Below are 25,321 nucleotides of genomic sequence, written 5' to 3' on the forward strand. Positions count from 1 at the left end.
TTTTTTTATTTATTTATTATTTTATTGTTTTTTTTATATATATATTTATTTATTCTTTTATTTTATTTTATTTTTTTATTGTATATATTTTTATCATTTTGAGTTTTATTTATTTATACAAAAATATAGCTTATAACATTTAATGCTTCATAATTCTTATGAATATAATAACACTGAATATTTGTTTTTATTAAAACTTTTTTTTTATTATTATTTTGGTAATTATTAAATATTGTTTAATGTATTCGTTGTTATATATATAAATATATTACTATATATATATATATATTTTTTTTTTTTGATATTTTATTTGTGCATATATTTTATTTATTTATATAAACTGTGCAATATATAAATATATGAAAAATAATATAATATAATATAATGAATTACTACCATATGTAATTTGTCAGAAGACAAAAGAGATGAATATAATCAAGTGTACAAATAAGTCATAAATATATTATAAGTACACAAATATTTTATATAAAATAATAAATAAATTAAACGTTTGGTCCCATTTAGAAAAACTTTACAAATGGAACTATAAAGTTATTTATATATTTATAATTTTTTTTTCCCACAATAAATTATATATATATATAATATACAAATTTACGACAACATTGGTATTATGTTTCTTTGTTTAAAAGTTGTGTGTGCATATATATTTTTTTTTGCATATAAACATAACTATATATATTATATATATTTATTTATTTATTTATTTATTATGTAGGTATAATTTCATTTGTTAAATATATTGAAGGAAAAAAAAAATTATATTTATATAATATTAAATTGGGTATCTGTTTTTTTATTTTTTTATGATTAATGTTATCATATGTTCTTTATTTATTTAATTAATAATGGGAAAATAAAAACATTTCTATATAAATAAATAAATAAATATATATATATATATATATATATATATTATATATATAATGTGAAAAAGGTTCCTTTTTATAAAAATTAACAAATGTATATATTTAAAAAAAATATAAAAAAATAAATAAAAATTCATAAAATATATATATATATATATATATAAATGCTCTGTGCTAAGCAAATATATTTTATTATTAATATATTTTCATTATTTTTTTTTTTTTGTGCTTTATAAATATAAATATAATTAATATTTAATGTTGTATGGTTGTATAATAATAAGCCGCTTTTAAAAACATAATTCTTTTCACTCCAAATAAACATAAAACAATGAAAATAATATAAATTAAAAAAAAAAAAAGTATATATAATTTAATATGTATATATACATGTAAATATATATATATATATACAAATTCACACTAATAATGTAAAAAAAAAAAAAAAGAAAAAGAAAAAGAAATATATTTTAAAAAGTCATAAAACAAAATAAACATATTTTAATATATATATTCCAAATTGACAACACACACAACTAAACAGGGATCTTTTCTTTATATACAAGGGATATTCAAATGTTCATTTATTTCTTCTTGTATTTTTTGTTAAGGATAAAAGTAATATTTAATTCCTTGCAAATATTGGTTATGATTGTATGGGCATAATCAAGTAAGTATATAGCACCAAAGAAAAACATATAATATAAAATATAATTATCTTTAAGAAGTGGGTGTTTTAAGAACTTGTATTTTGTGTTGCGTTTTAAAAAGATTAAGAAAATGGAGAGATAGTAAAATATAACTGGGATGGGGATCAAATCCATTTTAATCTAAAAAAATTAAAGAAAAGTAAATAAGGATATATTCATGTGTTTAAATATTTAAGTATGTAAACTGTATGCATATGAAAGAAATATGAAAAAAAAAAAAGATCCATATATATGCTCATATATATTTTACCTTTAATATTGTTGATAAGTTAATAAATAAATTGTAAAAGCATGAGTATAAGGCTATTATGGAAAAGCAGATTAATTCAGTTTTTGGTGTTACATCTAAAAAAACAAAAAATAAAAAATAAGAAAATGAACATTAAAATATATATATATATATATATATATATATATATATGGTTTATATTCCTTTTTTTTTCATCATTTACTTGTGTAGTAGAAATAGTATTGCATTAAGCTGAAAACGTAAACAACGGCTAATTGCACTGAAAAAAAAAAAAAATAAATAATAAATAAATATATAAAATAATGTGGTTACACAATATTATTAAAATGTTCATTATGGAATATGTAGATATAAATAACTTTATGTATCATAGTTAATTTTTTTTTTTTTTTTTTTTATATATTACTGATGGCGTCGCTTTTCTTTTTCTTAACATTTTGCATTCCTATATAGGTACATCTTGAGATGGAAAGGATAGTACTAAAAAGAGAAAAAATAAAATAAATAAATATATATATATATTTATATATTTATATATACATAAAATATTTTAATATAATAATTCATATATTTTTTTCCGAAAATATAATTCATTATATAATGGGAAAACATTTTTTTATGTATTATATGTGCCATAAGAATAAAATGACATCCGTGATTTTTCTTTTTAATTTTTTTTTCCTTACAAGAAGAGAACTGGGATTAAAATAACATAGTTCATGCTTACGCTTAAGACACATTTGCATAAAACGGAGCTGCAAGAAAGAAAAGAAAAAAAAAAAATTAAAAAATGAAAAAAAAAGAAATTAACAGATAATTATTTTAACATATTAACATTAATATTGAACAAAGTATTGATATAGAAATATGAAAAATTATATATATATATATGTATATATTTTTTTTTGTTCTAACGTTAAGCTCTTTGGTAAGACATCTCTCAATGTGGTTCTTTGGAATATGGCTGCTCCTTTAAGTCCTCTAAGAATACACATTGTTATAACCTTAAAAAGAAATAATAATAAAAAATAAAATTAAACATATTATCACATATATAAATATATATATATATATATATATATATATATATATATATATAATATGTGGGATGCATTATTATAACTTCATTTTTCACTTACTAAAACGTGAGATTCAGTGGTTCCGATTTTTCCTACAGATGTGTTAAATACTTTTGTGTGATATTCCATCCACTACAAAAAAAAAAAAAAAAAAAAAAAAAAATATTAATATGAAAATATAATAATATGGACATATAACATATTTATTTAAAATTTTTTTTTTTTTTTTTTTTCAAGTTATTTTTTTTCGCCTTACTGAAAACATGTATCCTTGGATTTGAACAATTGCTAATAGCTGTAAAAAAATAAGAAAAAATTAACATATACATATATATATATATAATATTCGTGTGATACTTATTTTTTGGGTTTTATAATCTTACAATGTAATAGATCAAAGATTTTGGGAACCCAGCTGCCTTGCAAGCAATGAAAACAAAGAAAGACTACAAAAGGGAAAATATATATATATATATATATATATATATATGCATATATAATGACACCAGCCTGTGGATATGAGAAATATATATATTAATCATAAATTTTATGCTTACTGTTGTTATTGCATCACATCCATGATCAAATAATTGTCCCAAAGGAGAACTGGTATTTGTTCTTCTAGCTTGTTTGCCATCAACAGCATCAAATGTCTATATATAAAAATAAAATATATTAATAATATATATATATATATATATATATAAAGTATGTATTATATATATATATATATGTTTATATATTTATATTGTACGTATGCCAATTATATATATAATATGGTTTTATATAATCTTTTTACCTGATATAGGAATAAAAAGATTCCTGCATAAATGTAGATATAATCATACTTTTTATTTTGAGTATCAAAAACAAATGTAAGAATAAATGCAATTGTTGAACATAAGAATCCTAATAATGTTAAGAGGTTTGGTGTTATAGACTGTAAAAAGATAAAAAGATAAAAAGATAAAAAGATAAAAATATAAAAAGTAATAATAATATTATATGTATTGGTATACATATATATATAATATATATAATATATATGTTTATTCATACATATCCATGTCATACAAAAAATCCTTTTTATTTCATCTATCAATCCATATATTTTATATTATGTTCTTACCTTTGGTACGAATTTGACACATATATTCCAGAAAGCATCAAAAAGATTGTCAAGGAGTGAATTGCCTCCACTCTTATAAACATAAGATTTACAATTTGAATAAACACTTTTATTTAACTTAAAAAGAATCCCCATTTTTATATATATTATAAAAATTTAAAATAATTAAAAGAAAAAAAAATAATAATAATAATAAAATTCAAATATAATAAAATTATATATTATATAATATATATATATAATTATATATTATTAAATATATTAAATCTTTAATATGTGTACTATAAAAAAAAAAAAAAAAATTAATATTATAATTCCTATATATAAAACAATAATATATTATATATATATATATAAATATATATTATATATATATATATTATATATATTATATATGGAACTTTCCAAAACAACAAATTTTTATAATCTAAACTTGCGTTTTTCTTCACAAAAATTTTTTTTTTTTTTATTTCATGTGTTCAACACAATAAAAAATTAAAATTCAATATTTAACCTTTAAATATTTAATCTATTAAAATAAAATATATAATATTATGTGTATATTGGTTGGATATAAAAATTAAATAAAACAAAACAATATAATATAATACAATATATAAGTAAGTAATAATATATTCAAAATATAATAAAATTAAATTAAATATATATAAATAAAATAATAACAGTTAATATAATAATAAAAAAAAAAATTAGTAAAATTTTTTTTTATTAAATATTCATATATTATTTATAAATAATAAAAAAATAGATAGAAAAAGAAAAAAAAAAAAAAAAAAATGAATAAAACAAAATAAAACAATAAAAAAATCAATAAAACCAATAAAAACCAAATAAAACCAATAAAACCAATAAAACCAATAAAATTGTATATAAATATATATTATATATTTTTATATATATTTTGAAAAATTTTATTTTGGTTATATTTAAATATAAATAATAAAATTTATATAAAAATTTTAATTTATTTTATTTTATATAATATATATTTTATATAATATTTATTTTATTTAAAAAAAATGAAAAAAAATTAAAAAAAAAAAAAAAAAAAGCTTCCAAAAAACCATTTTATGGTTTTTCTATTAAAAATAAAATTTTTTCATTAGAATAAGAACAAATAAATAAATATTATATATAAATATATATTATTATATATATATTAAATAATATATTTTATTTATATATTATAATTTTTTTTATTGTTGTTGGCTTTATATAGAAAGTTATTGCTGTTTATTCTTCGTTCTATTTCTTTTTTTTTTTTTTTTGGTTTTATATTAAAAAATACATGTTCTTACAAAACATACTATATACTAAAATTTGTTAACGAAAAAAGAAAAATTCTTATTCTATGCTTAAATATTTAATATTGAGGTATTTTATATGCTTATTATATTAATATATATATATAATATAATACTATTATATATTATATATATATAATATAAAATGAGTTATTTTAATATATATATGGAATTATATATATAATATTAATATATTATATATATATATAATATATTATATTATTTTTAATATATAATCTAAAATTTTTATAATTTTCTTTTATATAATTTAAATAAAATAAATTATTGATAAAATTTTACCCTTTAAAAGAAAATATTGTATTTTTCTTTACTTTTTTTTTGTTCTCTACAGGAATAATTATAATATTATATCATATATAATAATAATAATAATATATTTTACGGCTTATATTTTATATATTAAAATATATACTTAAATAATAATATATTTTTTATAATATTTTTATATAGAAATTTTTGAAAAAAAAAAAAAAGAGGAAACAAAAAATCTTCCATTTTAGATATTTTTCTATTATTTTTTAAAATATATAAATTAATTAATAAAATAAAAAAAAAATACATATATATAGATATATACAGCAAAATGAAGAAAATTTTAATTTGCCGATGACCTTATTGGGTTATATAAATATTAAAATATAGAATGATAATTTTTTCGTTTATATGAGGATATATTGAAATAATTTTAAAAAAATAAAAGAAAAGAAAAATAAGAAAAATAATAATTACATTTGCTCAAGTATATTACAGTTTAAATTTTATTTTTTTTTTAGTAAATTTTAAGATAAAATGATAATCCTATAACCTTGAAGGTTTTCATTTTCTAACTCATTATAATTTATTATAATAAAAGGAAAAAGAGGTTTATAAATATAATTATTGTAAAAATATAGGATCAATATATATATATATATGTATGTATATATATTTTGTTTGATTAGGTCTGTACTTTTTTTTTTTTTTCATATTTTTGTATGATTATTATTTTCTCATCCTATCCTTATTTTGCGCACGCTTTCTTCAGAGCATAAATTAATATAAATTAAAAGCATGGGCATTATTTTATATTATATTGTTATTTATATATATTTTTTTTATTTATTTACTTAATAAATGTGCATTAAGAATGCAATAAATGTATATTTCTAATATGGGATATAATAAAAAGGAAAATATATTTTGTTTATAGACTTGTATTTTTAATTTAAGTTCTTTTTTCTTATTTAAATTTATTATGTCTTTAATATATATATACTAACATAACATATATATATATATATATATATATATATATATATATATATATATATTAAAACAAAAGGAATATTATTTGTTATATACTTTCCATATAAAAAACTTGATAAGCCTTCGCATTATTTTAAAATGCAGTATGAACTATTGGTATGTTAAAATGTAAATATGAATTATATATAAATATAATATATACATAATAAACCCCCTTCTGAAATAATTTACTATTTTATTAATAAATAATAATATATACTGTAAATATCATTAGGTTCTTATAAAATATTTTTAAAATAATATTAATAATTCTTCAAAAGGATTAATATTATTCATTATATATAAGTTGAAATTATGTTTTTACTTTTATAATTATTTCATATATATATATATATATAATAATTATTGCCTAGATATCCAACGTTGGGGGGGAAATGTATATATAAATTATATATATATATATATATATATATATATATATTTTATTGTGAAATTATATGTATTTCCATGTAGATTAATAATTATTATGAAGATGAATATAAAGATAGTACAGATCGACTGTCTTTTATGAAATTTATCCGTTTGTTGTATTGCTGTTTCTCTGTAATGATTTTAATTGGTATTCTATATCTTTGTTTAATAATAATTGTATATGTATATATATATATAAATATATATTTATTTATTTATATTTATAAATAAATGTGTTAATATATATCACAAATATCCTGACCTGTTCATAATTTTTTCTTTTTTTTTTTTTTTTTTTTTTTTTTATAGGTTTTTCTTGTATCACCAATGGGAACAGAGGAATTGGATTTTTAGTTTTTTCATTTTTTCCAAGTTTTTTTTATTTATATATGTTAGAAAAAATAAGAATGTGACTTTAAGTTTATTTTATATTTTTTGTAAATTTTTATTTACGAGAATTATTATTTTTTTTTTTTTTTCTTTTAACCTTTTCATAACAGGTTTAAGAAAAAAATCCAAAGGAAAATAAGCTTTGTTCATGTAATAGAAATGGTACTATATGGATCAATTTTGTCAGTAGTTTTAGCCAGTATATTAGAATATATTTTATCATTTTATTTTTTTTATTTTTCCAATTTATGTTTTACAAATGAAGTAAATAGGTCCCTTTATTTTGTGTATTCGATAATAGTATTTTTTTGTAAAATGAAAAAGGAATATAAAAAAAATGTACATAAATATATACATATATATATATATATAATAAATATATTTATTTAAAAAATTTATGTATTTGTTTTTATAAATGTATAAAGTTCATTTTATAAAGTACTTTTCATAATAAAGTATATAAATATATTTGTATGCGTTTTATATAAATATATAGATTTATATTTATTAACATATGTAAACCTTTTCTTTAAGACTTTTTTTTTATAATAGCATATGTAGAAGAGCTTTCGAAGATTATGCCAATGCTATTTGTATATATAAATATATCACATTGTAAAAATGAATATAAAGAATTACCCTTAGTTAATGATAGTAATATTTTAGAAGACCCTTCTTATGAAGAAGGACCAAAAGTACAGGAATATAGAAGACCAAAATTTCAATATATTATAGTGAATGACGAATTGGAATATATTTTTTTCTCTTTATGTTCTTCAGCTGGGTTAACATTACATTTTGTATATAAAAATGGAAAGTTTATTTTTTTTTATGAAATATATTTATAATTATATAATATATAGTATATGTTTCAAATATATATATATGTATATTTTATAGAATTCATATATATATGTTATTTTATTTGAATATGTTTTATTATTTTATTTTATTCTTCTTTATATATGGACCATTCTTTTGGCGAGTAGATTTTCAAGTACTGAGAATTTATTTTATTCAACGCAAACTACCAAGGACAACTTTTTTTGTATTATAATATTAAGGTAAGGAACAAAATAAATAATTTATGTTATAATAAAACAAATTTATTAGATCATTTATTTTTATTTTTTTCAGAAATTTAATATGTGTGCTATTTCATATGTGCTGCACGGGTATTTCATCCTATAATATATATAATTATGTTAACCAGAAATACAAAAAGGGTAAAAAAAAAAAAAAAAAGAAGGAAAATAATTGTATAATTAATATATCATATTCTCTATTGTTATATTTGTGTGAAAAATAATCTATAAGACATTGAGAGTCAATATTGTATAAAATGGTATGTTACGTCTACACATAAAAATATATATATATATATATATATGTATTTTTTTTTTTTTTTTTTTTTTTTTTTTTTCGTTTTTGAAATAATAAGGTTTTTTTTTTAGATGCTTATACATATTCGGATCTCTATTTTCTTCTTCTTTATTTCACGCTGTTTATGACTATACGATATTTTTTAGTTCGATGAACATTCCTTCTTATCAAATAATTTTTTTAAAAATATTGTTTACTTATAGTTTCATTTCAGTTTTGTTGATGTTTTTTTTTAGTGTAATTAGGAACATGATATAAATTTAAATTTTTTTTTTTTTTTTTATTATTTGTGTTGAAAATATTACTGGGTTTATTTAGATTATATTTTGTGATAAATATGAACAATGTTAATATATATATATATATATATATATATATAATATTTTTAAGTTTAAGTTGTTTAATATTTCTATAGATGGATAATTTTTATTTATTACATATGATTATAGTTATAACTTTGTTATTATACATATAAATGAATAATTGGGGTATTACAAATATATATATATATATATATATATATATAATAAAAAAAAATTAATACAACAAATATATGAATCAAAGATATATATATATATATATATATATATATATATATATATATATGTAATAACAATGATGAGTAGAATATAAGATGTAGTGGATAAAATTATATGTGAAAATACACATAATATACATATATATTTTTTTTTTTTTTGTGTTACATTTTTATTGTGTCATTCGTCGGTGTTTAGATCTGTTATTATGATGACTATTTTCCAATTTCCAGATGATTCGAATTGACCTAATTTTAATCCAAACCAACATTTATTATAAGGTACCATTATTTTAAATATTCCAACATCTTCTTTATTATTTCTACATTCATTTAATATGTTTAAAGCTTTCATAAGAGTTTTTATAAAGATAACTTTTTTAATAATTTGTGTATTGTATTGTATATTATTTGCTTTTCGTTTATATTGTAAATTTTTCATATCTTGTATATTATGAAGATTGTTTTGTTTTTTTTTATCCACAATATTTTTAAGAACAAAATTATTTTTTAGTGTTGTAATATTTTGAGAAGTTAAAGAATTCATTAAGAAGATAATATCACAATTTTTATTTGAAACTTGAAAAGTGATTTGGATTTTATCTGAAAAGAATTTTGAATAGGTATTTAATATTTTACAACATTTTTTCAATTTACAGTTAACACATAAAAAATGTTTATTCATTTTAATATTTGGAAAGTTGGTTAAGGTTGGATTTATTATTTCTATACCACATTCATATTTTTTAAAAGCATCTGTAACATTACAATAATTTTTAAATAATAATATACATATACCATTTTTTTCAAATAAGTCAATAGTAATTTTTGTATTCTTATTTGTTATATTTTTAAAGATATCATATATTTGAAATATATATACTAATATGATAATCTCATTATTTGAATTACTTTTTAATATGAAATTTTCATAAAATAAATCATTCATAGTAATTTTTATAAATATCTCTACATGTTTCTTTTCATTCCCAAATATGTACAGGTATTTCTCTGAAAACTTAAAACATAAAAATGAATTCTCAATAGCAAAAGAAGTAAATTCTTTAAGCCCTTTAAGAATATATAAAAAATCTTCTATACTATCTTGTTTGAACTCGGCATGTAGCTTCATTATAAATACAAAGGGAAAAATATACTGAATAAATGGATATAAATATAAATATATATATATATATATATATATATATATATATATATTTATATATATATGCTGATTTGTTCTTAATTTTGTTTCACTTTTTTATAAAATGTGTACTATTATATATATATATATATATATATATTTGTGCATTCTTATTTTTTTTAATAATGAATTACACCTACAATTTTATATTATTAAGCCATTTAAAAGTTGTAAGTATTTTATTTTATTTCCACATATATATGTTAAAGATTTATACAAGATAAAAATTTATTATAAAAGAAGGTAGGTACTTTTAATATGCTCGAGAATATATATATATATAATTATCATTATTATATCATATTAAATATAACGCATAAAAATAAGGTGTTGCTTGAATAAAGCGAATTTTTAAAAGTTTACAGGTATAATAAAAAAAAAAATAAAATAAATAAATATATATATATATATTGGGTAAAAGAATATATTTTTTCTTTAATAAATAATTAAGTCAAAAAAAAAAATAATAAAAATAAATGAATGCATAATATAATTTATGTTTTTTTTTGTTTTTTTATATATTCTTCTTCCAAGTTGTTCATTTGTCCCTTCCAAAATTCACGTTCCTATAAAGTTATATAAATATATATATATATTAATTTATAATGTTCTTATGTGTACATATATTATGGGTAGTAACATTTTACACAATACATGAAAAAACTATTTCTTATATACACATGTGTGATATAGAACGTACCTGTTTTAACTTTTCAATTTTCTTCCTCAGATTTAAGAGTATTGCAACATCAGTTCTTAATACCCTTTAATTGGAAAAAAAAAAAAAAATATATATACAAATATAAATATATAAACATATATATATATATATATATATATATAATTCCAAATGTGATATTTATGTATAATAATTATATATATATTTTAATATATTATATACCCATATAAAAAGCAAATATTTTCAGTATATATAGTTGGTTTTTCAATATTATTTTCTTTCAAATATATATCTAGTTTATCAAAATATGATATATCAATTTTAAGCTTTTGAAAATAATATCTTGCACTGTATATATTTTTGTCTTCTTTGTCTTCCTCTGGTAGTTTTGTAATCTATTAAAAGGAGAATATAAAAAGAATGGAAATTATAAAATTTGAATATAAATGAAAATATATATATATATATATATATATATATATATATATATATACATATACATATACATATACATATACATATACATATACATATACATATACATATACATATACATATATTTTATTTTAATTTTAATTTTTACGGGAACTATTTCTTCTGTTGTTAGTTCAAACTTTTTCTTTAGCTTCTTCATATCTGCAGCTTTTTTCAATTCTAGTTTAATTTTACTTTCAAACTTTTTAATATTTTCTAATGTTGTTTCTTCTAACATTACATCTTTTTTGGAGACAGTATATGTTTTATGAATAATATTTTTTCTTTCTAGATCAGCTTGCATATTATATGTAAATTTGATTAAAGGATGTTTAGCTTTGGCTTCTTTTAATTTAAGAATATCATTGTTATTTTTAATTTTTTTTGCTTCTTCTAATTTAATTTGTTGATCAAATTTATCTTCCATAACTTTTTTGGTGACACTATAAAAACGTTCTTTTATTTCTTCTATGGTTCTTTTATATTTTAAATCATATACATCATTAACTATTATAAAATGACAATCATATTTTTCACACAAATTAAATAAATAATCTGTTTCTTCCTTTGTCCAATTTGTATTCATTGGTTGTATTTCTCTATAATATAAATCATCATTATATTTTATGATATTTATTTTTTTATTAAACTTTTCAAATGTATCATCATCTTCTATTTTATCTTCATTGAATTCTTTTTTATCATTCTTATATCCTATCTTAGACCACTTGGTTAATATTAAATCATCGTTTCTACACTTACTTCTAAATTTTACGAGTCTCCACACGCTCACATTTTTGTTATTCAGCTGTTAGGGGATAAAAAAAAAAAAAAAAAAAAAATTAACATATAAAATAAAATAAAATAAAATAAACACATACGTTTTATAATATATATAAATATATAAATAATTGTATATATTTTTTTATGTTTATATATTTATTATTTTATTTTTTTTCCATTTTTTTTATCCTTACACTTATTATCTTCGAAGTAGTAGGTAACGAAAATAAATTGTCATTATCTTTCAAAAAACTCAATTGTTTCTTACTTATTTTTTCTTTCTGTTTCTTCTTCGTTTTTATTTTTTCAACATTGATACCGAGCATATCATAAATGTGACTCATTTTGGTTGAACAAATTTAACAAAAAAATAAAAAAAAAAAAAAAAAAAAAAAGAAAAACACACAAAAAAATATTATATACGTAAGTATTCTTCCATATATGTGTGTGGACCAACTACAAAAGCTAATTATAAAATAACATGATGAAGAAAAAAAAAAGGAAGAGACAAATATATACCCAAATATATATATATGAAATTGTCTATATAAAGAACATAGTTACATAAATAAATATATATATACATATATATATGTATATATATTTATTTATGTTTGTATAAAAATACTATAGTACCATTTTATATCATCCATTAATATATTTTATTATTTTGAATTATAATAGAAAAAAAAAAAAAAAAAACTATTAATTTGTACATAAAAAACAAAAAAATATAAATAAAATAAATATATATGTATATATTTCAATATGTTACATGTAGTTCAACAGTTCAAATTTTTCATGTTTAATAAAAATAAAAAAAAGCCAATGAGCATATATACATACATATATATATATATATATTTAATGATGTATAAAAGAATAAACATATATATAAATAAAAAAATACGATTCGTATTAATTTATTTTAAGTGTTAACCTTTTAGGGGAAAAATAAATGAAAGAAGAAAATTAGGTATAATAAATATCTCTAAAAATATGATACATATAATAATGTATAATAAATATATATTTTATTTTATCATTAAGAATATATAATAAAACAAATAATATGAATAAAAAGTTGTTATGTTGCATTTAGAAATATTTCCTTTTATATATAATAGTAGAATATAAATTAATAGGATGCTTATGGTAAGAAGAAAATAATAAAAAAAAAGGCAAAAAAAATGATCTCTTTAATTTTTAATATGAAATTATAATATAATATAATATATTTACATAATATAGAAATAAAAATTGTAGGCCAAAATAAATACACGTGCATTAAATTCTCTACTTTAAAAATTATAATATAATTAATAGAAATTTATAAAATATTATATAAATTGTTATATATATAATTATATATATTGATTTATTAATTAAATAAAAATGTAATATAAATATAATTAATATGTGAAAGGCAAACATGATTTATCCATAAAAATAAAAAATAATGCCTTTTTTTTTTTATTTATAATAAAATATATATATATTATTATCTGGGTATTCAATATGGTAATAATATGAAGAAAAAAAATAAAGAAATAAAATAATATAAACACTTGAAAATTTAAATGGTCAATAATAAGGAAAAATGAGGAAATTCATATGTTTTCATTAAGATAGCACATATTATATATATATATATATGTATAATATATATATATATATATATATATATATATTTTTTTATATTATTTTTTACTCTTCAATATATATCAACTCTTATAACTCCGTAGTACATCATGAAAAGATGTTCTTCTTGTCGGTAATCATCTTCTTGATGATTGTCACACAAAAATATTTATCTACTTGTATTATAAAAAAGAAATATTTTTTTTTAAAATCGGGACCAAATAATAAGCAATGTTATAGGATACATGGTTTTTTAACACAAACAAAAAAGGAGAGGTGTTTATTAGTAGATAAAAAATGTGAAGATAAAGATTTATTTTATAAAAATGACAAAAGTAACATATTAAATAGATATAAAGTGGATGATATAAAAAACATATATTTTTATAATTTATTGCATTTTAATCTGCTAGACGTACTTAATATATGTAAAATATTATTGCATATGAAAAGTATTACTCTATATAAATATAATAATAATGTGTCCATAAACATTCAGCAGTTCATTAAAGGGAAAGATAAAAAAAAAATAAAAAAAAATAGTATATGGCAAAATAATTCAAATCATTTAATTAATAGTTTAGTAATATTTTTTAAAAAATATTTCCAAAGGTATAAAGAGGAAAAGGACTTGTTCTTCAAGTTGGCTAGCTACCAAATGGAAAAAAAAAAAAAAAAAAAAAAAGCGAAAAATATTAGTGAAAATTATGTATTAGCTAGCCAAAATATGATGGATGAAAATATAGATAACAAATCTGTTAAAAAAAAAGGGAAAACAAATTATTTCAAGAAATATATTATAAGAGGTATTTTGGAAAATACGAATATTTCTATAAAGAAAAAAAGTTATGTAAATAATATAAAAGATAAAATATTTTTATTTGAATTTAGTGTGGATAATATTCAGTTTTCTTTAGAATGTCTTTATAAAAAAGTAAGAGGTATATATTTTTTGTATAGAAATATTATGTATATAAAAATAAATGAAGATTATAAAATACCCATTGCTGTTTTAAATATTATATCAAATATTAATGTTTACTATAAGGTGATGAAAAATTATATTCTTGTTAATTCATTTTTTATAAAATATTATTTTAAGTATTATTTAAATAAAGTTTTTAATTTAAACAATATGTTTGTTCAGGAAAAAAAAAAAAAAAAAAAAACAAAAAAATATATATTTAAAAATATAAAGGATAATTTAATATATATAAGACAAATAAAAAAAAAAACAACTATGAATAATCATCCTTGTGATGACAAAAAAAAAGAAATAATATCCACACCATATTATCCAAAAGAGATAATAAATGTGATGGATTTTTATAACATATTACATAAAAATAATATAAAAATAAAAAGAGTAAAAATATATTTTAATGGGAAGTTATTTATTTCTTTTCCTATATGTTTAACATATAACATAAATAATTATCAATTTTATTTGAATAATATAAAATATATTAATATTAATATGAATAATTTGACAACAAATGAATTATTTATTATTAAAGATATATATTTAAACAATAAGATATATTTTAAAAATAATACATTTTGTTATTTAAATAATGAGAATATCATTATGAGTAATGAAATGATAAATATAGATCTTGATTATATTTTGTTATTTTATATTTTATATTTTAACGATAATCAGAATTTATATATTCCTCGGGTGTGTAATCCAGCGTGGCCTTTTTATTCCATGATAAATGAGAATAATTTAGTTCTTAAAAAGAAAACAACAAAAAAAATACAACAAGAGTTGACAAAAAAGAATCAAAAAAATATAAACAGTAGGAATATTTTAAAAAGGGTAATATATAAATCTGATCAAAATTTTGTAAACTTTGTGTTCTGATGGGATAACATAAAATGAAATAATAATATTAATAATAAAGAAGTGTGTCTATGTATTTATTTATTTATATTTATATTATTTTTTTTTTTTTTTTTTTGTGAAGATAATATTTGTATATACAAATATATATATTTAATTGAAAAATAATTTTTTTTTTTTTTTATTTTGTAATTTTTTGGTATCTATATTTCAAATAACATTATTTATATTTTTTTTTTTTTTTTTATGAATATATTATATATTTGTTTAAATCGTGGAAATGACATTTAAATATATATATATATATATATAATTGTGTGTTAATTTCCAGGTTAATATAGCAACTTCATTTTAGATGCATTATAAGAGATTTTTATTTATATAGTTCAATATAAAATCATTCACATGTTTATAATTTATAATTACATTGGACGTATGTACATTGAATTTATTTTTTAATAATCCGATAATTCTGTTTTTAAAATTTTGTTGATTAATGATAGACACTTTATTTTGATCATATTTTAAAAAATGTTTATTTTGTTTAATTAATTCTATTAATGTATGTTCAATATCGATTGTATTAACATGTTTGAGTTGTTCATAGAATATTTCTTTATTAAATTGTTTGTCTATGAATTGAAAAATGAAAGATTTTAAGAAAGTATTATCTATATTATTTGTATGGGCATAATTAATAATAAAACATAAATCTTTAGGTTTGATTAATATTTGTTTGGATATTATATTTTTTTTTTTTAAAATATCTAATAATGTATTAACTAAAAAATTGGATACATATTTTTCTTGTTCATATTTTAAGCATTCATTAAAATAATTATATAAAAATGGATCATTAAAAAAAACATGAAAATAATGTTTTGACCAGTTATATTTTTTTTCATCTTGATAAATTTTTATTTTATAATTGACATAAAATTTTAATAATTTCAAAATATTATCATTAATTTTATATATAGGTATATTTCCTTCTTTAACATAATTATATGATTCTTTTTTTCTTAGAATAAAATGTGTATTATCTATATAGCTTTTTGTATATATGTTATTATTAGTACAAGAGGTATTATTATTATTATTATTATGTATATTGTTTGAATTTTTATCATTGTTTATATGATCATTTATTATATTATTATTTATGTTATTTTTGATAATATAATTTATAAAATTTTTCTTTTCTGTTTCTATATAATTTCTTATTTTTTTAAAGCTATTAATATTTTTAATTTCTATGCGGTCATTCTTAATATTTCCATATTCAAAAGATATATTAATATCTGAACGTATGTTTTCTTTATTTCCTACACATACACCTAACAAGCATACTTTATTTTTTATTTCTTTAAGAATATTTATGCATTCATCGCTGTTCATATCAGTTTTTTCTACAACGACTTCAACAAGAGGTACACCACATCTGTTATAGTCTAATAATATTTTATCTGGTTTGGAATGTATCTGATTCATGTTATTTCTTACATAATGTTCATTATTAATTTTTTCTGAATATATATTATTATAATTAGTATTTATATTATTATGTATAGAACGATTATCATTTTTATCTATATATTTATTATCATTACAATTAATATGATTATCATTGGAATTTGTAACATCTTCATCTTTATTAGAGAAATATAAGTAACACTTACTGGTGTCTTCTTCAAGTTGTATACTTTTTATATGATATTTTTTTTCATTCAATAATATATATCCATCATATCCAATAGGGTTATCATGTTGTGTAATCTGGTATCCTTTGGGCAGGTCATAATAATTATAAATTTTTCTGTCAAAGGAGATATTATTATTTAAATTACAATTAAAAATAATAGAAATTAAATATGAGAATAAAACAGCTGTACTGTTTAATGTATTTAGAGATCCTACTTCTCCAATACAAGTATTACATATATATTTATTTGGTTCGATATTTTCATTATTATGATATTTATTTATAATAATATCATCTGAGTTGTTGTTATTTATTAGATCCTTGTTCTTTTTAATTTGGTTATCAAAAATGGATTGATGTATATTCTTATGTTCATTTGGTTCTTTTACATTTGATACTTTTACATTTGATACTTTTACATTTGATACTTTTTCATTTGATACTTTTTCATTTGATACTTTTTCATTTGATACTTTTTCATTTGATACTTTTACTTCTTCATTTTTCCCTTTCCATATATTTTCTCTTATAAATGCTATTAAATCATTGTGATTTTTTTCATATGTTTTTTCTCCATATAATGAAGATATGTTGAAACAATTACAGAATGCTTTATATTTTGTACTTAGCTGTATATGTACTTCTAATCCTATTTTACACTTTATATTTTTTTCCATATGTGATATAGTGTTTTCTTTGATTTCTTCATTTTTTATATCACTAAAAAATATATCATTTTTTCTGAGTGTACCTCCATGTTGTTTTACTTGACTCTTAGCAAGATCATAAAAGTTAAGATGTTTATTTTTCCTTCCCTTTTTAAATGAACATTTATTTAATGGAATGAGCAAATTATTATTGTTACTGATATGCTTTATATTGAAACATGTAATAAAAGAATGATAATATATAATGAACATAAAAAAAGAGGAGAAAATTACATAGCTGCTCATTATACGATAGAAATGTAAAAAAAGGATAAACATACACAAAGAAAATATACATATAAAAATATATATATATATATATATATATTTATGTATATTTAATCTTTTTTTAATTTGTTTTATTTTATTTATTTATTTGTTTATTTTTTTTATTCCCCTTTCGAAAAAAACTTTTCGTAGGGAAGTGTAAGAATATCTGGTTATTTCTCATATTATGTTCCTTTAAATATATATTAAAATATTATTATATATTATTTAATTTTTTTTTTTTCTCATATTTGAATAGCTATAAATTTATATAAAATATATATATATTTATATATATTTTTATTAGGTTGATATATACTGGGATTTTATATTAGCAAGGAAAAAAAAAAATAATAAAATAATAATAAAATATTTTATTATACATATGTAATAATATATTATACATATATATATATATGCTTATTTTGGTTTACACCTTTGACGTTCTACAAAAAAAAAAAAAAAAAAAAAAAAAAAAAGAAAAATAGAATATTATAAATATTTATATTATATATTATATATAATATACATATTATTTGTATATAATTTTTTCTGTAGATTAAAAAATTTTGTGTTTTAATTTTTTTTTTGTTGTTTTTTTTCCTTATAATCTTATGTATATATATATATTTTATATATATAATTATGGCCCATCTATAAAATATAAGATTGTATAATATAATTTTTGTCATGGGTTGAAAATGAATAATAAGATAATAAAAAAAAATAATATACATATGTTAATATGAATATGTAATATATATATATATATATATATATATATATATATTTTTATATATATATGTTTATATTTCTTTAAAAATATAAATGTTGACAAGTGGGAGAGCGTTAATTTTTCATCGGCATTGCTATTACCCCATACTTTTTAATATAAGATACAAATGCAATTTGAATATTAAGAAGAGGAATAATAATTTTTTAAAAAACATAAGTAACAAAAATGTTATATATAATATGGATTGCATACATTTAATTGAAAACATGAAATATGTAAATGAGAATAATGTTAATAAAAATATAATTTTACTTTATATAGAAAGATTAAAATGTGTGAATGATATGTGGAATGTAAATAAGATATATTTTATTTTTAAGACATTAATAAAATATAATATATATGATATGATATTATTAAAGAAGATAGAAAATAATATTATAAATATTAATATGGTTGATGATATAAAAAAGGATTGTTATGAAAATATTTATATTATAAGAATATCTTATGTATTATATGCATTTTATTATTTTTTAAATGATAATATTAATCTACAAGTTGTAGAGAAATTAATTTATATGCTCAATAAAAAGATTGATTACATTATATATCATAAAGATTTTTTTAATGAGTTTATTTTATTTCATATTAGAAAATATGATGAACAAAATAAAAATGTACCTTATAAGAAGGATACATCATCTAATGTTTTGTTAGAAGATATAAAGGTTGATATGAATAATGTAATAAATAATGTATCAAGCATATCAAATAAAATGTTGAATAATGTGCATGATAATATTACACAACAACCCTTTATCTTTCAATTTGATAAGAACCATTCTAAAGATGTGTGTGTTAGAAATATAAATTTCTATGAGATATATTTAACCCTGATTACTTTAAAAAAGTTGGGATATAATAAAAATGATGAAGTTATAAACAAGTTGAAGTTTTTATTTTATTTTAATTGTATTAATTTAGATAATAAAATAAGTGAGAATGATATGAAATATATCACTTTATTGTTTAATCTTTTTTATGAGGACACAGATTTATATTTGCTTAGCATTGTTAAGTATGTTCTATTAAAAAAAAAAAAAATTATTTCTCCTCAGACAGATGAAAATAAAAATGTGGGGAGTATACATGACATGGCATTAATCATGTTAACATATTATAATAAAAAAAAAAAAAAAAAAGGAGAAAATAGTAAATATGAAGAAGAACACAATCAAAAGAATATGATGCAAAACAAAATAAGAGAAAATGATTATGTTAAGGATGGATGTAGTATAAAAAATAATATTTTGGAGGAAAAAAATTATGACATTAAAAATAATATAATAAACATTATTGATAATATTTCTTATTTAAGTGAGTATGAAAAAAAAAATTTTAAATATATGCTTTCATATATAAAAAGCAAATATGATAAAACTTACGATTTAAAGAATATTATATATAATAATGTTTTACATTTATTATATGAAAAATATGAATATAATATAAATATGGATGAAAAGGACCAGATAAATGAGGAAGAACAAGAAGAAAAGGAAAAAAAGAAAAATATATATTATGAAAATATAATTGAAGATTTACAAAGTTTAAGTGAATTAATAAAAATATACAATAGTTATTTAAAATATGATATAGATATATTATATTATATATATATTAAAAAATATATAGAATATTGTAATATCGAAACAATAATGAATATATTTCAAGCTTATATTTTTGTATACAATATTAATAATGAGAATAACAAAAATTATAATTATATTATCTCATCGGATGGGGTGCAAAATATGAATGAAAATAAAAAAGAAAACACCAAAGAAAAAAAAAATAATATTAATATTAATAATAATGATAATAATAATGATAATAATTTTAGTCATGTTCCTATTAATATACATAATAATTTAACAAATTTAAATAATATTGTTATACAAATAATTAGCTCTAAGTCTTTATATAGATTATATCATATGTGTAATATTAAGCAGTTAAGTCATATTCTATATTATTTATATCAAATAAATAATATTATTGAAAATAATATATATGAAGAATTATATATTAACAAATTATATAATCATATAAAGAATATTATACTAATTAGATTAAAATATTTTTTAAATAATGAGCAAAATAATAGGAACATGAATAAGTTTAATGTTGATCATAAGGAGGAGGTAATAAAATCGGTGCATATACAATATAATAATTTGGTGGCAGAAAAAAATGTGAACACATTTTCAAATGATTACAGATATTATAATAAGACATCATATAATAATATTACATATAATAAGGATGATAATTTTTATAACAACGGTAGAATGTATGATATATTATCATATGAAGAAATGAGAATTCCAAAAAATGAGAAACTTGAAAAAAAAAAAGAATTTTATGAACATAAAAATATGTATAGATTTAAATATACAAATGATATAATAAATTCTATTATATTATTATTTAATATATTTAGTAAAAAAAGTGATAGTAAAAATATATCAAGTATGATTTTAAAAATATTGAAAAAATCAAATTATGATGAGAGACATTATCCATGTAGTACATACATAAACATATTGAATTCATTTGCAAAATTAAGATATAGAAATATAAGTATGATACATATATTATTATTAAAAATTAAAGAAAATATAGATACTTTACATTTTTTTGAGTATACAAATCTTATAATATCCTTGTCAAAGTTAAATATAGTTGATACTTTTTTTAACATTAAGGATAACAATCTATTTAATATATATCATAATACAATTAAAGATAATAATAAGGATAATATAAATAATATATTTTTAAATGAATATAAAGATAATGAAATAGATGGATTAAATTATATAAAAGTTATTAATAATTTATATGATATTCTTAAAAAAATCGATGAAAAATTATCTTATGTTTCTTTTGTCCCATCCTATAAAATGATTCATATTATATCTAATGTATTAAATAGTTATATCTTGTTAGGGTTTGATAAAATTCATTTTAAGAATATAAATAAAATGATTGAATGTCTTCATAATTATATATTTCAATATTTTAATAACAACGAGTTACATAAATGTGATGGATCTAATGAAATGTATTTTATGAATAAACAGGAATATATAGACACAAAGATACATATAAATGATGACCTAAATGATGCATATCCAATAAATAATAATAATAATAATAATACCAATTATTTTTTTGATAAAAATCAATTCTGGTATTTCAGTGATAAAAATGATATCATCATAACAAAAAAAAGGGAAGGGGGAGAAGAAGAAAATAAAGATATTGAGCAGAAGGATCAAAATAAATTTGAAGAAAAAAAAAAAAAAAAAAAAAAATTATATTTACCTGTACAGTCATTATATCAAATATATTTATTTTATATATATTTTAATATTTATGTAAAAGATTTATTTACGTGTTATATAAAAAAATGTTCTGATGAAAAAAAGGGTGTATCTAAAGAACATAAAGAAATGATAGATATAAAAAATGGATATAACAATACAATTAATAATATTGATAATAATATATCATATAATTATTCTTCGTTTCATACATTGTATAGTCCATATATGTTTGAAAAAAAGAGAAAGACAAATAATCAGAATATATTTGATGGTTCATTGTATAAAATTTTGAGTGAAAGTAGTATATATTTATTAAATAATATATTTTTTTTTGTTAAATATATAAATAATTTCTTACATAAAGCTTGTTATGAAAAGTATAATTTTTTCTTTCCATTTTTAAATGATTATATAAAAAATGAAAAAAAAAATGAGGACTTAATTGAAAAGGTTAAAGGATGTGATGTTCATTATAGTGAGTATAATAAGAATGCATCTTCGTCAAGTTTTCATAGGGACGTTTTTATAACATTACGTGCTTTGGATTTTAAAAATATGGAATGTGAGGTAATATATATATATATATATATATATATATATATCTTTATATATTTATTAATTTTCTTTTTCATTTTTCTTTTAAAGGTACCCTTTCTTGATGGTATATACACTATAGACATTGTTATAGGGAGCAAGGTAACATGAAAATATAGCATATAAATATATAAATATATATATATATATATATATATATTTTTGTACATATATTTTACCCTTTAGATATGTATCGAAATTAATGGGCATAATCACTACTATTATAACAAGGACATGAAGAGGTGCTATGACAAAATTGAAGCACAAAATTTAATAAAATATTATTTGTTGAGTCAAAAATATAAACTGATATTAGTAAATTATTTTGAATGGGTTAATCTTTCTACTGTTGAAGAGAAAAAAGAATTTTTGATGAAAAAAATAAAATCAACAAATATGTTCTAGTAATAAATAAATAAATATATATATATTAAGAGAGAGGAAAAAAAAAAAAAAAAAAAAAAAAAGATTAATTTTGTGTGACATATAAATTGATATATAAATATATAAAAAAATAAATAATTAGCTAGACTATAAATATATATTACACATATGTACATGTTTTTTATTTGTCAATATGTTATATATATATATATATATATATATATTTTTATATAACATATTAGTATACTATAAATTTTTTTTTTGTTTATTAACTTTGTGAATAAATGTTTGAATATTTTCTATATCCTTTTGTATAGAAAAATTATCAGATAAAATATTATAATTAGTATGTAAATTTAACCTATATACATTTGTAGGTACATTAAGAAAATTTAATTTTTTATATAACTTTAGAGCTATTTCATTTTCTACTGTTAAATCACATCTATTACAATGATATATATATTTTAATAAATATATAGTTATATACATAATTAATAATCCAAATGATTTATTACGATATTCTTTATGTATTACAAGTCTTTCTATTCTTGAATCAAATAATCTAGCCATATGAAATAATAAATATATTTCTACATATCCAACAATTTTTTTTTGTTTGTTTGGTAAATAATAATTAGATATTTCAGAATGTATATCTTCTGCACTAATGAAAGAATATTTGTTTTGATTATTTAAATTATTTGAATTTTTTTTTAAATATTTTTGATTTTTATCTTTTCCTTTTAATATTATTTGTTCAATATTTAATATAGATGATTTTATAAATTTTATAGTTTCAAAATTTGAGGAATCTATATTATTATATGTTTCAGGTTCATATATATATAATATATATGGAAAATAAAAGGATTTACCAATCATATCAAAAAATATGTTTGAATCATAAAACAAGTTACATGTTGTTACATCTCTTAATAAATTATTACATACCATTAAATATTCATAATACGTAGATACTATTTTAAATTTAAATTTATAATTATTAAAAAGGAAAACATATTTATATAACACCTTTTTTTTATTTAATATATCTATAAAGGATTGTATGAATAAATCTTGATTATTGATAGATGCAATGATCTTTTTTTTCTCGTCTTCCATTTTATAATATGTTATGTAATTTTTACACCTAAAAAGAAAAAATAAAACATAACCTGCGGAGTGAAAAGAGTGTCAACAATAAAATATATATATATATATATATATATATATATATATATATGTATTTATTTAATGATATAATATTGATTATATAAAAATTTAAAAAGCACAGATGAGGAAGGATGGATAAAAAAAAAAATAAATAAATAAATAAAAAAATTTTTAAAATAACAAAATAAAACGATTGTTTTAAATTGTTTTTAATAAATATATAATACTATTATTTTATGGTAATATATCAAAATGTTTTAAGATATCCATATGTGTATAAAAATAGGATATAAAAAATAATAAAT

The 25,321-nt window shown here is 17.2% G+C and overlaps 8 protein-coding genes across 8 annotated transcripts; 3 read left to right on the plus strand and 5 right to left on the minus strand.

Moving 5' to 3' along the window:
• Nucleotides 1-1,474: 1,474 nt before the first annotated feature.
• PADL01_0626500 (choline/ethanolaminephosphotransferase, putative) lies at nucleotides 1,475-4,193 on the minus strand (the record flags this gene model as incomplete). The annotated part of the gene is made up of 12 exons (XM_028681006.1): nucleotides 1,475-1,720; nucleotides 1,851-1,945; nucleotides 2,053-2,109; nucleotides 2,257-2,330; nucleotides 2,537-2,605; nucleotides 2,766-2,854; nucleotides 2,990-3,061; nucleotides 3,186-3,224; nucleotides 3,313-3,375; nucleotides 3,487-3,582; nucleotides 3,729-3,869; nucleotides 4,059-4,193. 12 exons carry the CDS (start codon nucleotides 4,191-4,193, stop codon nucleotides 1,475-1,477), a joined length of 1,176 nt encoding a protein of 391 aa, XP_028537426.1.
• Nucleotides 4,194-6,787: 2,594 nt separating this feature from the next.
• On the plus strand, nucleotides 6,788-9,151 carry PADL01_0626600 (conserved Plasmodium membrane protein, unknown function; the record flags this gene model as incomplete). Its single annotated transcript, XM_028681007.1, has 8 exons — nucleotides 6,788-6,805; nucleotides 7,163-7,268; nucleotides 7,430-7,511; nucleotides 7,621-7,820; nucleotides 8,045-8,294; nucleotides 8,500-8,574; nucleotides 8,648-8,736; nucleotides 8,952-9,151. The coding sequence occupies 8 exons, from the start codon at nucleotides 6,788-6,790 to the stop codon at nucleotides 9,149-9,151; spliced, it is 1,020 nt and encodes a 339-aa protein (XP_028537427.1).
• Nucleotides 9,152-9,609: 458 nt separating this feature from the next.
• PADL01_0626700 (conserved Plasmodium protein, unknown function) lies at nucleotides 9,610-10,560 on the minus strand (the record flags this gene model as incomplete). The annotated part of the gene is made up of 1 exon (XM_028681008.1): nucleotides 9,610-10,560. The coding sequence occupies one exon, from the start codon at nucleotides 10,558-10,560 to the stop codon at nucleotides 9,610-9,612; it is 951 nt and encodes a 316-aa protein (XP_028537428.1).
• Nucleotides 10,561-11,126: 566 nt separating this feature from the next.
• PADL01_0626800 (conserved Plasmodium protein, unknown function) lies at nucleotides 11,127-12,912 on the minus strand (the record flags this gene model as incomplete). The annotated part of the gene is made up of 5 exons (XM_028681009.1): nucleotides 11,127-11,198; nucleotides 11,333-11,396; nucleotides 11,534-11,706; nucleotides 11,895-12,593; nucleotides 12,763-12,912. 5 exons carry the CDS (start codon nucleotides 12,910-12,912, stop codon nucleotides 11,127-11,129), a joined length of 1,158 nt encoding a protein of 385 aa, XP_028537429.1.
• A 1,445-nt stretch (nucleotides 12,913-14,357) lies between these two features.
• PADL01_0626900 (conserved Plasmodium protein, unknown function) lies at nucleotides 14,358-16,076 on the plus strand (the record flags this gene model as incomplete). The annotated part of the gene is made up of 1 exon (XM_028681010.1): nucleotides 14,358-16,076. One exon carries the CDS (start codon nucleotides 14,358-14,360, stop codon nucleotides 16,074-16,076), a length of 1,719 nt encoding a protein of 572 aa, XP_028537430.1.
• A 339-nt stretch (nucleotides 16,077-16,415) lies between these two features.
• On the minus strand, nucleotides 16,416-18,743 carry PADL01_0627000 (glutamyl-tRNA(Gln) amidotransferase subunit B, putative; the record flags this gene model as incomplete). The annotated part of the gene is made up of 1 exon (XM_028681011.1): nucleotides 16,416-18,743. One exon carries the CDS (start codon nucleotides 18,741-18,743, stop codon nucleotides 16,416-16,418), a length of 2,328 nt encoding a protein of 775 aa, XP_028537431.1.
• Nucleotides 18,744-19,559: 816 nt separating this feature from the next.
• Nucleotides 19,560-23,861, plus strand: PADL01_0627100 (RAP protein, putative; the record flags this gene model as incomplete). The annotated part of the gene is made up of 3 exons (XM_028681012.1): nucleotides 19,560-23,429; nucleotides 23,508-23,558; nucleotides 23,643-23,861. 3 exons carry the CDS (start codon nucleotides 19,560-19,562, stop codon nucleotides 23,859-23,861), a joined length of 4,140 nt encoding a protein of 1,379 aa, XP_028537432.1.
• Nucleotides 23,862-24,086: 225 nt separating this feature from the next.
• PADL01_0627200 (conserved protein, unknown function) lies at nucleotides 24,087-24,965 on the minus strand (the record flags this gene model as incomplete). The annotated part of the gene is made up of 1 exon (XM_028681013.1): nucleotides 24,087-24,965. One exon carries the CDS (start codon nucleotides 24,963-24,965, stop codon nucleotides 24,087-24,089), a length of 879 nt encoding a protein of 292 aa, XP_028537433.1.
• Between the last annotated feature and the right edge of the window lie 356 nt (nucleotides 24,966-25,321).

This window comes from Plasmodium sp. gorilla clade G2 (genome assembly GCF_900097015.1).
Source record: "Plasmodium sp. gorilla clade G2 genome assembly, chromosome: 6".
NCBI lineage: Eukaryota > Apicomplexa > Aconoidasida > Haemosporida > Plasmodiidae > Plasmodium > Plasmodium adleri (nom. inval.).